At 39.8% G+C, this 15855-nt stretch overlaps 1 protein-coding gene across 4 annotated transcripts in view; it reads left to right on the top strand.

Annotated features, from left to right (window-relative positions):
- The first annotated feature begins 11048 nt into the window (after positions 1-11048).
- The window catches only part of JPH1 (junctophilin 1), an 86628-nt gene continuing 81821 nt past the window's right edge, over positions 11049-15855 (top strand). For all 4 annotated transcript variants that reach the window (XM_064507379.1, XM_064507378.1, XM_064507380.1 and 1 more), the window contains exon 1: positions 11049-11626. In XM_064507379.1, coding sequence (XP_064363449.1) covers positions 11248-11626 — 379 coding nt within the window. In that variant the 5' untranslated portion in view covers positions 11049-11247. The remainder of the gene's footprint in view (positions 11627-15855) is intronic.

Below are 15855 nucleotides of genomic sequence, written 5' to 3' on the forward strand. Positions count from 1 at the left end.
TGTGTATGACCTAAGACTGTTAAACAAAGAGCTATTTTTCAGTCCACCTTTCCTCCTTTACAAAAGCTTCACGCTTCAGTGGTTCTGAGTCACCTGCAAACACAAGCAAGTTAACATGAAAAGAGAGTCTAACAGGAATATGGTTCATATCTTGGAGCAGTATTTCATACTGTGATTAAGTTTGTATTCCCCATAAATCTTGTATTGTTTAAACCGTCTGGCTTGTGATTCTGTTTCCTCCCTTTTCTTGATGTCAGCTTCTTCTCTGCTGGAACAAGATCTCTCCTAACTGCAGCTGCATTTGTAAACGTTTCATCAAAGGCCCTGAATGTCTGGTAAGCAGCAGACCTGTTGGGTGCTACAAATATGATCTTGATCTATCTCAGGGGAAGAAAAGCATGACCATATTTATTGCTGATGCTATTCTGGTGGCTGTATGACGTTCTTCTCCCCTCTGACTGAGCAATGCTTGCCCGTTCATCTTTCAACACTCACTCCAAGCTTGATAGGCTGAAATAAAACAAACAAATTTTACCGGTAGCAAAATTACTTGCGTGTTGAAGACTTATATTTTAACAACCTCACTATACACACACACACACACACACACACACACACGCTTATTTCCATAACAATGTTAAATATTTCTGGTGTAAGTAGATTCGGCACTTAGGTAGCATTAAAAAGACAAATCATTGTAAGCAAGGCACAGCTATATAAAATAATTCAGATTAGTATGGAGACACAAGACTATCTGTAACCACAAATTAAAACTTAACATAGGTCGGTGGCAACTACAAATTATTGTCATATTATGTAAAGCTAGTCAGCTGTTACCAAAGACTCCACTGAGTAATTTTACCAAAGTCTGTTTGGCAGGAACAGCACAATAGATCCAGCTCTGCACAACACCCCAAAACTTGGACAGCAGCTGTGTCTCCCAGAAATTGTGAGAACAGAGGAAAAAAAAATACTGCATTCCTGGAAGTGATATTGCAAGTAGGATTATCTCTCCCAACTTATGGCAAGTAGCTCTTAGACAGATGAATCAAAACTTCCATTGCAGCCAAAGGAGAAAACCAGGCTCTTCCAGTGAGTGATTCAGCCCAACACAGCACAGCATCTACACTGTATTTGTAACAGAGAAAAAACCAACTATACAAAACATTAAAATGATACACACTTTTCAAACTTCAAATATTATCATTTTGCCAACGTTAATATATTTTAATAAAAAATATAAAAACATGCCACTGACACTATACGACACATGAAGTATAGCAATTTTTTTTCTTCTCCTAAGCCTATCCAAATACAGGTTCATCAGTAAAGCTGAAGAATCACAAAATTATTTAGTTCCTATTTCATCTGGTTGCTGGAGACTGAAATTTTGCACAGGAGATAACTGACAAAGATTTTCAAAAATAGCTAACATTTAAAAAATATTTCATTTGGCCTGATTTTCCAAATATGGTGAACACCCAGCTGTTAAAAATCAAATCTCATTACAAGTTTCTTTAGTTAGACAAGCAAAAATTGCAGTCTCAAACTTGATAGTCCTTTATACACAAAAAGAAAAATATATCCTCCTACTTCTGACCTTGGCGTGCTTATCTCAGAATCCCAGTCCCCATATCTATTAGATTTGTGGCTTTTGTGGCAGACCTTCATGTAAGCAAAAATACTACATGGTTAAATGTGGGCAAAATTAACATAACACTTCATGAAGTTTCAGTGGAAATAACTGATACTTGAGCCTCTCTGTTTATCATTTGCTAAATCTTGCATCTAAATCAGTGATCAAAACTTCATACTTAGCATACCCAAATACCATGCAGCTTAATGACACTGGCAAAGTTGAGAATTAATAAATGAAAACATGAACTAAGGTGATTCCTTCCATGGACAATTTAATAAAACTGGTTATAGGCATACCTATGAGTGACAGAGTTAATGGCAAATACCCACCTAATTTAATACATCTGATTGTTCTATAAGCTAATTACATATTTGTTATGCATTCAGACCACTTTGAAACAGAATGCCATATAATTGTTTCTCAAACATACCTTATTATAGGAAAAATATAAATCCCATGATTAGAAAAGACATCATCAGACAAGGAATATTTTTATATTCCATATGAAACTTAGATTAAATTTCTCTCTTATATGCTGAATACAGAGCATCATTGGGTTGCAAAATTTCAAATAATGGATTCTTTCTCACAGAGAACCTATTACTGCAAGATCATAACCTTTTACATAAAAGGTTTACTATGTTTACCATGACAACTTCAGTTAAGAAAGGATGCTGCTTTGATAAGGAACATGAGGAATCTTGTTTTAGACTGCGCACCTAGCATGGGGTGTTTTCTATATATAAAGTATTTAATTTTAGACAAAATTAAGGCTCAAAACCCTCCCAATCATATATTTGGTCTTTAGCAAAAAATAAGACAAATACCAATTATATCTTAAATCACATTTGCCAGAAGCACAACTATATATAACCTATTCATAAGCAGAGCTGCAAACACAGATTCATGTGATTTCGCCAAAAGAATGACATAAAAATTGTACTGCACTTAAAATACAGAGAGATCTATCAATATTATTTGGTGGTTAGATTCTGCTCTTTGAAAATTGTAATCTTTACGCCCACATTTCAGTGGACAAATAGAAAAATATTTGGCAGCCATGCAATATTATATAAAATATATCCGCTTAAGAATGCCAGTTCTTAAGATGCAAAATGGGCTACTGGTATCATCCACATGGTGAACAGGTTTCTTCATCATACAAAACATCATAACACTATGATATAACTATCAGCAATAAAAAAGCCAACAGATTAGAAGTTAACCAAAAATAAATTAAATCTCATCCCAGCTAGGATTTTTGATTCACTGGTTAGGCTGATTATGATGATATACACACACACACACACACGTATATACACACACATGCTTGTGTGTATATATATGTATATATGTATATCTATATCTATGCACATGCATGTGTATGTGTGTGTGTGTGTGCACATAAATATAAAAACCCTTGCTATATTTTTTCATGTAAAGTTAAACATCAGAACATGTTTAAGTATCTAATTTACATGTTAGCTGCTCTGAGAACAATTTTTTTCCCCCCAAGAGAAACATTAGCAGATAAACTCCAGAAAAATACCAAGAGGATGCATTTACAAATTTGGGCCTAACAAGCGTCTATTTCTCTTTTGACTATTTTAATAAAAAAATCAGTTAGAGTATGCCATATTATCCTCACCAAAATTTAAGCAGATTGAGGGAGTGGCTTTCTGTTAAAATTATCTGCTGTTCAGACGCTCAGAATACTTAAGCTCAGTTCTCTTACTGAAGACTTTGTTAACAGAAATAACTCTTAAAACCAACTACACAAATGCATAGAAATATCCATGCTATATCAATCATCAAAGAGCAAAAAACCTCAGCTCTTGCCTCTCTGGTAGCATTTGCATTCTTCTTGCTCTATCACCATTTAAAAAAAGCCCACAGTTATACCTCATTTCCAGAATGACAATGATTTCACAAATTGATTTATGCAAAAGCAAAAGAATGGCTTTTTACATAAAGTTAACAACTAGCAAAGGAATAAGAAGCACAAACGCAAGTTCATTGGTAGCATGCAGTAGCTGTTTTGATCTGCTCTAGGATGGCATAAACCAGACTGCAGGCCAACACACATGGCTGTGAACATAAAGTATTTTAACAGTATTTGTTATCTTAAAATTAACTTACTACTTAAAAAGAGAGAGAGAGAGAGAGAGAAAGAAACAAGATACTTCATTTTTTATAAGGAAAAAAAAAAGAAATTCACAAGTAAGACAGAGTTAGGAATGAATACAGATAGACAGAGGGCCTCATCCAACTGGTCACTGACAATATTACCAAACAAAATCAAAGCAGATCAGATTAATGTGAAGAACTACAGTCCCTACAGATTTGGGATGCTGGGACAGCTGCTTTCTGGAGATGTGCTCATTGTTGCACAGATGGTGTGATCAGGAGCGTTCTGGTTTCCTCAGCCACAGAGTTATGTTGCAGGAAACAGAAACTACAGAGCAGAGACTGTCTGTCTGATGAAGAAATTTGTCTTACCAAAACTTCTGAGAAGATCTGTGATCACTGGTTGCAAAATGGCTAATTAATGAGGACGGTTTTCAAGCTGGAATCACTGGGTGGTCTAAAACATGGCAAAAGGCCTAGATCTTGGGGAAGATCTAAGGGGGTCTCAGTAGAGATGGTCAGAAGAATGACAAGATGGTGAGTAGCAGGTCAGGCTGCTAAACATTTATTTATGTATCAGGGTACTAAGGCAACGACTATGAAAATTATTTAACTTATTAGCCAATACACACCAAAATTATCAGAGGAATTAAGATCTCAAAAATGCTACACAATTTTTACCAAAACACACATCCAGGTAGAAGAAAGAGATGCTTTGCTGAGAAAATATGAAACAATCCTAATTCTCATCTGACACGATACCATGTCGGAGAGCAATACAAACACCCCAAACAGCAGGAAAAGCTTCAGTCAGACCTCAGACCTCCTCAGGCCACTGGAAAATCTTCACGACACATCATAGGACTCAAGAGCTTTGGGTGCTGCTGCTAATTGCTCAAAGCACAGAACATGTTGAAAATGGTGGACTTCAACAACCAAGGGAGGATGCTACACCAAGATTATGATGCAATGTTCTGAGGACAGCTTTTTTATCCAGCAGAGAAGTGACTATATCAAATTTGGAATAGCCTTTCCTTTTGAGCATCAAGGAAAAACTGAGTGAGAATGCAAGAGCAAAGGGCAACTTGGGTAGCAGGTCATAGAAAAATATCATTTGTAATTCCCAGGAAAAAGAGAAAAGAATTAAAAGAGAAGAGGTGAACTGTAAAGCTGCCAGCTTTTTTTAATTGCATTAGGGCAACTGTTTGTATAACTGCTCTGTGAACACTATAATAAAATGATTCAGCTTTAAGAGCAAAAAAAAAAAAAAAACTTTTTGCTGGATTATTTTTAAACTGGATTTGTTCCCTGATCCAAATCACAGCTTACTGAAGAAACAGTTGTGCTGGCAGTATGGAGGGCTGGGGGGCATGAGAATATCTCAAGCTAGTGTCAGCCAAGACTGTCTCGTGAAAACCACAATCTTAGAGGTGCTCTCCACTAGATTTTATTTTATACTAAACTCCAAAGAGTGATCTGTGTTCTCAAAGAAATAAGAGGAAGGGCATAAAAAACAAACTATCTCAGTGTGCACGAAAAATAAGGCATGTAGCATGAGACAAACTTGACTGAATCAAGAGCCCTTCAATGATCCTGCAACACTAGAAGGAAGTATATGCAAGTAGAAAGTAGGTCAAATTGTTAAAGGAAGAATATCAGAGAATAGCGTGAGTATGTAGGGGCAAAATCAGAAAGGCCAAAGCACGGAATGAAATACGGCTAGTAACAGTCCGAAAAGGAAACAAGACAGTCTAGTAGTGGCAGAGGAGGGTCGAGGAAAGAGTCGTTCCATTACTCTGTGGGGAGGGAAAGCTATTGATATGAGGCTGAGATAACCTAAAATGTTAAATGCTTTTTTTGTTTCAGCCTTCACTAAAAAGTTTAATTGTGATTACACAGCTGGCACAATTACTAGGAACTGTGCACATGGTAAAGAGATGTCATGTATTTTGACTTCAGTAAAGCTTTCGTGTTAGCTAAATGTGATCTACGTAAAACTGTGGTGAGCGAGTACACTTTGTTTACAGTTACTAAATAGTACTTATTAATTATTCATTCCCACACCTGAAGGATGTATCAAATGTTAAATCTGTGCTGAATCCTATTATATTCAATACTTTCTTTAGCAACTTTGTTCTTGGAAAAAAGTTCACTAGCTGCGTAAAATAGGGAGGAGCTGTAATACAGGATTAGAATTCAAAATGGACTTGACAACCTGAAGGAGTTATCTAAAAAAAAAAAAAAAAAAAAGTGCAAGTGAATGTGTATTGAGTGCAACTCAACTGCACCAAAATGGGAAGCAACTGATTAAGCAGTATTCTGTGGGAAAGGATTAGGACAGCAGCAGAACAAACTGATAACTAGTCAAAATATCATCATTGTAAAAGAATAGCGTCATTTGAGAGGCACATGGAATTACGTTACTATAATATGGTAAAATACTAGCTAGAGTAGTGTATTTTGTTTTCAAAATCATACTTCAACAAATACGTAAAGTAACTGGAGAAAGTCCAGAGAAGAGCAACAGTGACAGTTAGAGGCCTAGAAGGAAAAATATGAAAGATCTAGACTGCTTAGTCTAAAGAAAAATGCTAAAGGAAGACATGATGAAATATCTTCAAACACCCATGAGTCTGCTGGAAAGAGGAGAGCAATAAACTGTTTCCTGTGTTCCCTGAGGAAGCAATAGACTTAAACTGCAGCAGTTGCAGGATTCAAATTGGCATTTAGGAAAAACTTGCTAGTGATAAACCTGATTTCAGAAGGTCTCTTCCACCTATACATTTCTCTGAATGGTAATTTAGGGTAAAACACACTGCAGTGATCGTGCACTTTTCCTCAAATTAAGCATTATAAACCAAACATGTTTGGAGTTAAATAAAAAGAAGAGTGGATTAAAGTATAGTGAGACACTCTTATTTTTGTCCTGCAGACATACAAAGATTAAAAAAAACCTAAATCTTAACAAGGACCAGAAATAATATTTAATATTTTCTCATAATTTCATAAATATTCATAATCAAAACACTATTGCATATCATAATTATAAGAAAACTAATATCTTTACACATTAAAAAGTCATCACAAAACTACTTATTTGCATGGAGAGTTCTGTCACTATTAAAATCACTTAAGAAACTAAGATGATCAATGTAGATGCCTTTTCTTAAAACCTCATCTTCATCCTCATCTTCATTTAAAATCTAATTCACTTACTTAGAACACTGAAGAAAACAGAAGTCTGGGTACAGAACATACTGGTCTTGTTTTAAAGCTAGAAAAGAAATGGTGTTTTTGTTTTTATAAGCTTTATCAGCACTTTTACTAAGCAAATAATAACTTTGTATTCACTGAGTAAGCATAGTATGTTTGGAATTAAATATGCTCTCTTTCTGGCTAGATCCCAGTTTTAAGTGCAAGGTAAAACTCACATTTGCCTATGCAGTTAGGAACACTAGTTTCATAATAGAGTGTTTCTCAAAATAATAGTAGAAATTCCTTCTTTTGCAAAAAATCCTGTAGAGTTGCAGTATTCACAGCAAGTTCTTTGAACTGACAGTTTAGTAAGAAAAAGTGAAATGTTCCTGTATATAAGTAAGACAACATAATTTGTATAAAAATACAGACAGAACTATATTTATAAATTTGTTAATTTAGATTCCAGACATAAAAGTTGGCATAAATGATGTGGCTGCTCATATGGAATGAAGAAGGAATTTTCTACTTACCTCTGAAATTTCCACATTGTGGCTTTTGTACTACCTTTACTTCTCTATTTCTGCCTCCCACACTACAGTCCTGTGCGCGAATGCCTGCAGTACAGTGTGTGTAGCTCATGTAGCTCATCAGTTAAACATCCTGCCTCTGTTCTGCAGAGCACTTAGGAACATTCTTCAGAGCTTTGCTTTATTTGAGCACAGATATCTTGCAGATTTTAATTTAAAGCTCATGTGTAGTCCCGCTGAAGTAAATGGGATTACTTAAGTACTTAAAGTAATTCCCTGCTGAATCAGGCTTTTAAGGGTAAGAATAAATGTGCCTAATTTTTATTCATGCATCAGATATCTATCAGACTAATAGTTTAAACTCAGCAGTTTTGTATCTAGTTAATATTAAATCACTAGAGTTCAGTGTTTTTACCTGCTGCATCTACCCTCTCTGCATCAAGGACCTTTATAAATGTAACCTTCCAGCATAGTTTTTGGATACACACAGTGTAAGCTTGTCATCAGACTCAATACCGTGAAGACTTACATAGTAACAGAATTACACAAAGTAAACTTTCTCTATTTGATCAATATAAGACAAAAACAGCTCTTCGCTGTAAAAGATAAACTGTACCTGGACTTTTTATTTTCTGAATGTTACATATATCAAAGTCCTCAGAAAAGAACTCCAGTAAGGCAGATTAAAAAAAATTAGTAGAAGCAATTATATTTATTTTGGACACAAAAGGTAAAGACGTTTGTCTACCTATAACTGCTTGCTACCTGCATACTATGGAGCTTTAGAACCATTTGGCAACTTGATACTTGGAGGAAGCGTCCAAGGAAACAAAACAGGCACATCTAAGGTACTTAATGTACACACACTACACACTGCATACAATCATTACCTACACGCTGGCGAGAGCAAACACAAAATGGTATGAACTCGAGTTGAGGCTCACCAGTGCAAAATCTCTCACCAAAAAATTCTATGACCTCCTCAGCAATGAGACACCCAAGGCTCCTTACATCATCAAGATCCGTCTGAGCGATGCTGTAAGTTCCATGTATACCACCTTTATCCTCAAATTTATCAAAATTTATCCTCTGTGGAAAATCTAATAAGAGAGGGCTGGCAATAATGAATTCATCTTGTCATCAAGCATCAAATCCAAGATAACTTAATTTAAATAGACCTGGATATATATACCACATGCAAAATTACCATACATTTTAGACTCATTTGCAGGTCAATAAAAAGACAGCCACTGACACCTCTGTGATAACAGAAGACTAGATATAATTGCTTCTTAAAATGTTGATAGATCACTTCTGGCCCATCCAATCTTGTTGATTACATCTGGCTCTGATATTAAACCTATATAACCTAACTCAAGGAAGTAAAGTGAAGGACTAAGAGGCCCCAGACAGATCCTCAATTCATTAATGCAATGGTCCAATATCTTTTAGTGCACAGGTTAAAAAAAAAAAAATCCAATTCAAAAATACAACTCCAATTCAACCATGACAACTAATGAACTTCATTCATAAATCTAAAATCTGGCTTATAGAATAATACACAGAATTACAAGCAGAGGACCTCAATTATTACTTTAATGGTATACCAATATCGACTACAGGCATGCTGACTACAGGTCAATCCCCCACTCCCATTTAAATAATTTCAGTCTTCTGACATTCTGTGCTGAAACACAACAGGGCTTTCCCTTGTGTCAGGGAGGAGAAAATAGAAGAGACTGATACAGATAGAATGAAAATAATAAAGTCTTTAATTCACATATGCCATGACCACCATTGCTTCCAACCTTGTTCCTGACTAGACGAATGCAGGATATGTAGGGCATAAAACCTGATGAGCTCAAGAAATACTCAGAGGATATGGAATTGCATCTTCTGCAACAACAACACCTACTGCAACCTTTTGAGATTTCTCCTCCAGTCTCAATAATGGCTTTCCACAAAAGCTCACATCAAGGTAAAGGTCTCAGTACTTAATTTCAGCACACTCTACAGCCTCGTCCAAAGATACATGAAAGGCTGCCTAATGTCTGTGCTAGAGACGCAATATTCTTCTCATTTTCCAAGTTTCAAAACTATGGAACAAAATTCCCAAAGCAGAAAGGGGCATCAGATGCTCCCTGGTCTTCTCAAGGACAAAGTACATTTCTTTGATCTTGTCTTTTCCTGTGTTGGTATGTGTACAAACGTGTGTGCACAGAATCTTCTACCTATATATTTTTAAGTAAAAGAAAAAAATCCCAAAGTCCCTTACTGAAACAGAAACAAGACTTCATGACACACACTTCTTCCTCCAGAAGATGAGAAACAACATGGGATGTGTCAGTTATAGCACTTAACGCACTACTAGAAAGAGCTGAGATACTTTATCACTAACTGTAATGAGTGTGCTATAAAAACACAGAACAGTGTTGTAAAGCACAAAGGTTAAAAACTTATTTAAGTTAAGTGGCTACGTTTAATATGTGCAAATGTTTCCTTTCATTGATGTTTCGGTCGAAACTGCTTATTACTGGGCTGAATTTGGCATAAAATTTCTGAAGCTTAACTGTTTTAACTTCTGATGGTTTGTTTTCAAATCTTTGATTTGCAGTTAAGTTTCTGCTTGTCTTCACCAGCAGTTCCTATCAACAGCTCCTAAATAGTTATCACTATTTCCCCACTTTTCCAAGTCTTCTGCATCCAGATAGTACCACTCCTCATAACTTATGATTCATGCTTTTTACAAAATCCCTGTTGAAGAGAAACATTTGCTTCAGATTTTCTTCCAGTCCTGCTCTCTAACTGCAAAAGACTGAAAAGCTGGCTTCAGAAAAGACACCCTGAGATATGACCAAGAGCTTTCAATTCCTTCTCCACTACATTTTCTCTGCTATTTCTATGCTTCCTTCTTTCTCCTGTCATTTGCCATTATGTTCTTATCTGATTATCAAACATCTGGCGAAGGAGCACTTGGCAGTCCTTAAAGCCATCCAGTCATCCAAAGGCCATGGGGCTGCAGGCAGAACGTGAGAGGCCTTACAAAGCTCCCAGCAGCGCTGCCCTTGAAAGGCCACTGATAAAACCTACAGCTCCTTGTGTCCCCTGCTCCTAGCCCTCAGTTTCTGCAGCAGCTGCCACTTCGCCCCTGCGGGGAGGGGGGCTTGGTACGCGCCCTGGCGCGGGGATGAAGCCCCACGGCTCAACAGTGCTCCACAGCAGCAACTTGGGCACAAAGCGAGTCTCAGAGCAATACCCCAAGCCCCAGCCCCCGGACAGCGCTCTCCCTCGGCGGGTTGCTCCACGTGCGCTCCCAGGTGTGCGGAGGCAGCGACCTGCTCAGCAGCCCAAGGGACGGGCGGCCTTCGCGGGGGGAGGGGGCGAAAAGCGCAGCAGCGGCGAGGCGATGCCCGGCCGCTCCCGCGCAGGGCTCTGCCGCCGAGCGCCGCGGACCCTCCGCGCAACCGGGGGGCGGCGCGCACCTGCCTCGCGGCGGCGGCGGCGGCGGCGGCGGCTGCGGCGGCGCGGGGGGGTGGGGCGGGGCGGGGCGGGGCGGAGCGGCGCGGGGCGGGCGCCGCTCGCCGCCGCCGCGGGGCTGCGGCTGCGGCTGGGCTGGGCGCGGGCGGCCGGCGGCGCGCTGGCAGTCGCGGGGGGCGGCGGCGCGGCGCGGCCGGGAGGCAGGCGGGAAGGCGGGAGTGAGACGGCGGCGGCGGCAGCAGCAGCAGCAGCGGCGCCGCGCTCGCCCCGCTGCCCTGGATGACGGGCGGCCGGTTCGACTTCGACGATGGCGGCACCTACTGCGGCGGCTGGGAGGACGGCAAAGCCCACGGGCACGGCATCTGCACCGGGCCCAAGGGGCAGGGCGAGTACGCCGGCTCCTGGTCGCACGGCTTCGAGGTGGTGGGCGGCTACACCTGGCCCAGCGGCAACACCTACCTGGGCTACTGGGCGCAGGGCAAGCGCCACGGGCTGGGAGTGGAGACGAAAGGCAAATGGATGTACCGCGGCGAGTGGTCCCACGGCTTCAAGGGGCGCTACGGCGTGCGGCAGAGCCTCAGCACGCCGGCCCGCTACGAGGGCACCTGGAGCAACGGGCTGCAGGACGGCTACGGCGTCGAGACCTACGGGGACGGAGGTGGGTGCCCTGCGGGGGGCGCCGCCACCGCGCGCGGGCGCCGGGAGCGACGGGACGGGGCGGGGGGTGCGGGCGCCGGGGCGGCCCCAGCCGCCGCCCTCGCGGGCTGTGAAGTTTCCTCTCCCGCTCCGCTCCCCCTTCCCGGTAGCGCACGCAGCCCGCCGCGTAACTCCCAGCGAAGCACCGGTCGCCGCCGCGGGCGGCCCGGCCCAAGCCGGGCAGCGCCACAGGTGCCCGGCGTCCCCTGGCTCCGCCCGCGCGGCGGCGGGCCGGGCGCTAACGGCCGCGGCGCGCGGGCGCCCCCGGCTCGCCCCCTGCTTCCCCGCCACCCCCCGAGCGGTCTGTATTCCCAGGCTTATCGCTTTGCCTCAGCCAGCTGGGAGAAACATGCCTGGGTCCCTGAGCTTGAGGAACGGATTACGACTGCCCGAAAACATTTCTGCTCTCTCCGTGGAGCGGCAGCTGCTGGGCGACAGCGATAGCTGCGCTCAACAGCACCAAATCAGAGAGAAGGCAGGCAAACAAGGTCTGCGCGGAGCTCCCTCTCGCTGTCCTCAAAAATACCCAGAACTTGACAAGCAAGTCCTTGTTCCCTGTTGCTTCCTGGTCTATTAAGTGTATCTTTAGTCATTCAGTAGACTGTTATGCTCATAAACAGGACACTAAAGGTAATGAAATAGGCAGACAGCTTAGGCAAAACCGATGAAACTTAGCCATGCTTTCACTTAATAACTCATATTTTATTAAAATAGGGTACAACTTACACTACTGTAAGTACAAGCTATGTTGTGGAATTAAACGGGCCAGTCTCTATCGCGGCCTTCACCATGAAAAACAAATGAGCGTTCCCTAAGTGTACTGAGAGGTTGCAGTATGCTCCACAAGTACGCTCCACTGTAACCTCCTAGGGAATTCCTAGGAAATTCTGCTGTTTTATTTAACTTAAGGGATGTAAAGCCAAGGTTTGGTAAGGTCTCTGCGGAGCAAAGCTTACCTGAATAGCTAGTTTCACTTAATCTTATTGTACCTGTGTCATTTCAAGCACTCCATGAAAGGCAAATAAAGCCGGTCCTTTAAAATTTACCTTTTGCTGCAGTAATGTCATTGGCATCAGTGGAAGTGCCACCTGGGACTTAAGTGCAGTTACTCTTGAATTTGATTTGTCCCAGTATAAGAGGAGGAAAAATTGGTCTCAGTGTTAGGACTAGGGCTTTTTTACTGAAACATTGCTCGCTTCAGCAATGAGTAAATTGCTAGAGTAACATGCACGAAATAGAATTTATGAAAATCAATGGTAATGCAATTTTCACTTTGTCAGACTAAAGGACCAACCCTTTTATGAGACCTCTTAATTGATGCTCTTGATGGTTTCTTCAAGGATTTTGAGAAGAGGTTTTTGATCAAGCTTAAAGGATTGCATCAGATAATAGATATTTTTTGTATTAAGTAGAAGAAGAGACATCTACAGTTTTTTGGGGAGGGAGAGCAATGTGTGTGTGTGTGTTTGTTTTTAAATAGAAAATACAGTGAGTTGAGTAAGATTCATTTCCTTAATAAGATGAAATGTGCTGTGGTTTTTGGAACTTGGACCTTTTTAAATCTCTTGTTTACACTTCTGTAATGATCTGAAAATTGCTTCCTGGTGTGGAAACTTCTGATGCTCACATTCAGCCTAGATGTGTGTTAGGGGGTTTAAAAAGAAAACATGAAATGTAAATTAGAATTTCTTTTTCACTTTCACTACACAGTAGGCTATTATTATTATTATCATTATTTTAGCTAGCAAATTAGAAATCAAAGAGCTGAATTTGCTGGAGTTACCTTTTTTTCCTTTCTTTTTAGAAAAGTGAATTGGCATTTGAATAATTTTTTTTAGCAGAGAGTTTCTGAATAACTATGTTGTATTTTTTTCTTTAGGCTTGTTGTGGATTTTTTTTTAATTTCCGTATAGTAATGATAATTCAGAGGTAGATTTCCTAATTTTTTTAGACTTAAACCCAACAGGAAATCCATTTTCCAAAACAACATATGAAGCATGCAGTTTAAATTAGAAGATTTTTAGTTTTATTAACTTTAAGCTGTTACCAACACCCTGGTCTCTTACATGTTTCAGTTCATATGGACAGATGTGAAGTCGCATTGATTTTTAGTGCAAGTATTCCTGAATGAAATTAAGCAATACATATAGATGTTTGCAGATGAGAGCTTTTGTTTTCACACTGTGGGAGCAATTGCCATGGTTGTACATCTACAAAAATACCTGAAGTGTTTTTACAAGCAGATCAGACTTGCATACATGTCTTCAAAAACATGTCAAAGACTTACAGTAAAGCTCTTCTTTTACTATGATCTGAGAATACCAGTGTAAGGAAATAGCTGTGTTTAGACTATGCCAATTGCGAATTTTTTTTAAACTCTTTAAAATCTAGGTCTTCATGCTTTTTTGGGTTTTTTTTTTTCCAATATGCTGTTTTAAAATGCGTTGGTATTATTAGGAGATGTAGCTGAGGGAGGAAAATGGAACACATAGCAAACATTGACAATGTTCCTCAATGTTTCTGCACATAAGATGGTGCACAGCATCAGTAACGTACAGCCTGCTGTATTTAAATGCTTTAGAATTGCTGCTTAGACAAATCTTTAAGCAAAATATTGTGAATTATAATTCATGATCCCCCATGCATTGTACATGCTAACGTTGGGCCTTCAGGTGGCCTATCAGGTTGTTTCCTACAGTGATCTGGACTTCTGTACTTCCTTTAAACTGACTAGATTTTGCTGCACCTGTGTGAGTCCGCGAGTCTACCTGAGAAGTTTTTATAGAAGGATCAAGGCCTAATTTCAAACTTCAGTATGTACAAGTAAATTAGTTAGCAGTGTATGACCCTGCAAACAACAGCAGAATGTGCACTGTCCTTCTATAAAGATCCGTGAGGAATACATCCTAAGAAAAGGTCATCAGTAGTACGTATGTTCATGGATTTCTAAGTACTATTCTTTCTAGATATCTGCTTGTCTAGCATTTAAGTCTGAAGAGCATGCAAAAACCTTGATATAATACCTGATTTGTTAAACTCCTGGAAGATACAAGTAGAAGACAAGAGTAAGTGGAAAAGTTATTACAGCCTCGGCCTCTCAGCTTTTTCACACAGCATAATTTCAAATTTTTTTCATGAGTAGACACCAACATTTACAGCTGTAAATGCACTGTAAATACAACTGAAAGTTTCCTTGCCCTCTTTTTAAAGGGAAGAGGGATGGCACCGCACTAACCCTAAGGAGACGGGCTATGAAATTATACCTTACAGCAACTTGCCAACAAAAACAAAAGAAAAATATACTTTCTAATAATTTTCAGGCCCAAAATACGAACACCCTTTCAGGGGAACCAATTAAGCACCAGGTAGATAGTCAGTAGAAGTTGTGGCTGAATGTTTCTTCATTGTTACAAAGGATACCAAGCCTAGCTTTTAAAAAATAAAGCTGACTAATGTTGTTTTATGGCCAAATACAGTTTTCAAATAGCTTGGTAATTACAGTGCTAGTCTTAAATCGACCATTACTGGAACCATCAATTAAGGTGAAGAGGGAGAACACGTTTGTTGGTATTATCCATCATAACTATAGGAGTGATGAATGATATGTAATATAACACGTGTTTATACATATATTGGAGAAGATTTTTTATCATGTCTTGTATCATATGCTGTAGCATTTCATTATATAATAATATTATTATACCTTGTCTTGTTCATTTAAAGCTTTCTAAAACATCTTCTGTTGAAAGTGATGATATAGCTATAGTTTGATACTGTAAATCAAATTACTGAGATCTCCATTCTGTAAGGCCATTGTATCTATGTTCTGTGAACTGTCCTCCATGTGCCTTTAAAATATTTTAGCTTTAAAATGCAAGTTGAAAAAAGAAGGATAATGAGGCAGCTTTTCAGTACTAGTACTGGAGATCTTTTTTATGATTATAAATCCATTAAAGGAAAGACAATTGTTACCTGCAAGACTGCACAAAATTGCAACTAAACATCTTTGGTACTTTTAAAGTACTATTTTTCAATATGAGTCTTCCATTTCCTCATTAGCTATTTTCTCTTTAAAAGAAACTGGCCTTGATTTTATCGCCCCAGTAGGAAGAAAAGTCTGGTAAGTAAATAACAGCATATTAATTGTTCTGGTTTTAATGCTCTCATGGGCAACAACAGCCACTTCCATTT

This window comes from Dromaius novaehollandiae, chromosome 2 (genome assembly GCF_036370855.1).
Source record: "Dromaius novaehollandiae isolate bDroNov1 chromosome 2, bDroNov1.hap1, whole genome shotgun sequence".
NCBI lineage: Eukaryota > Metazoa > Chordata > Aves > Casuariiformes > Dromaiidae > Dromaius > Dromaius novaehollandiae.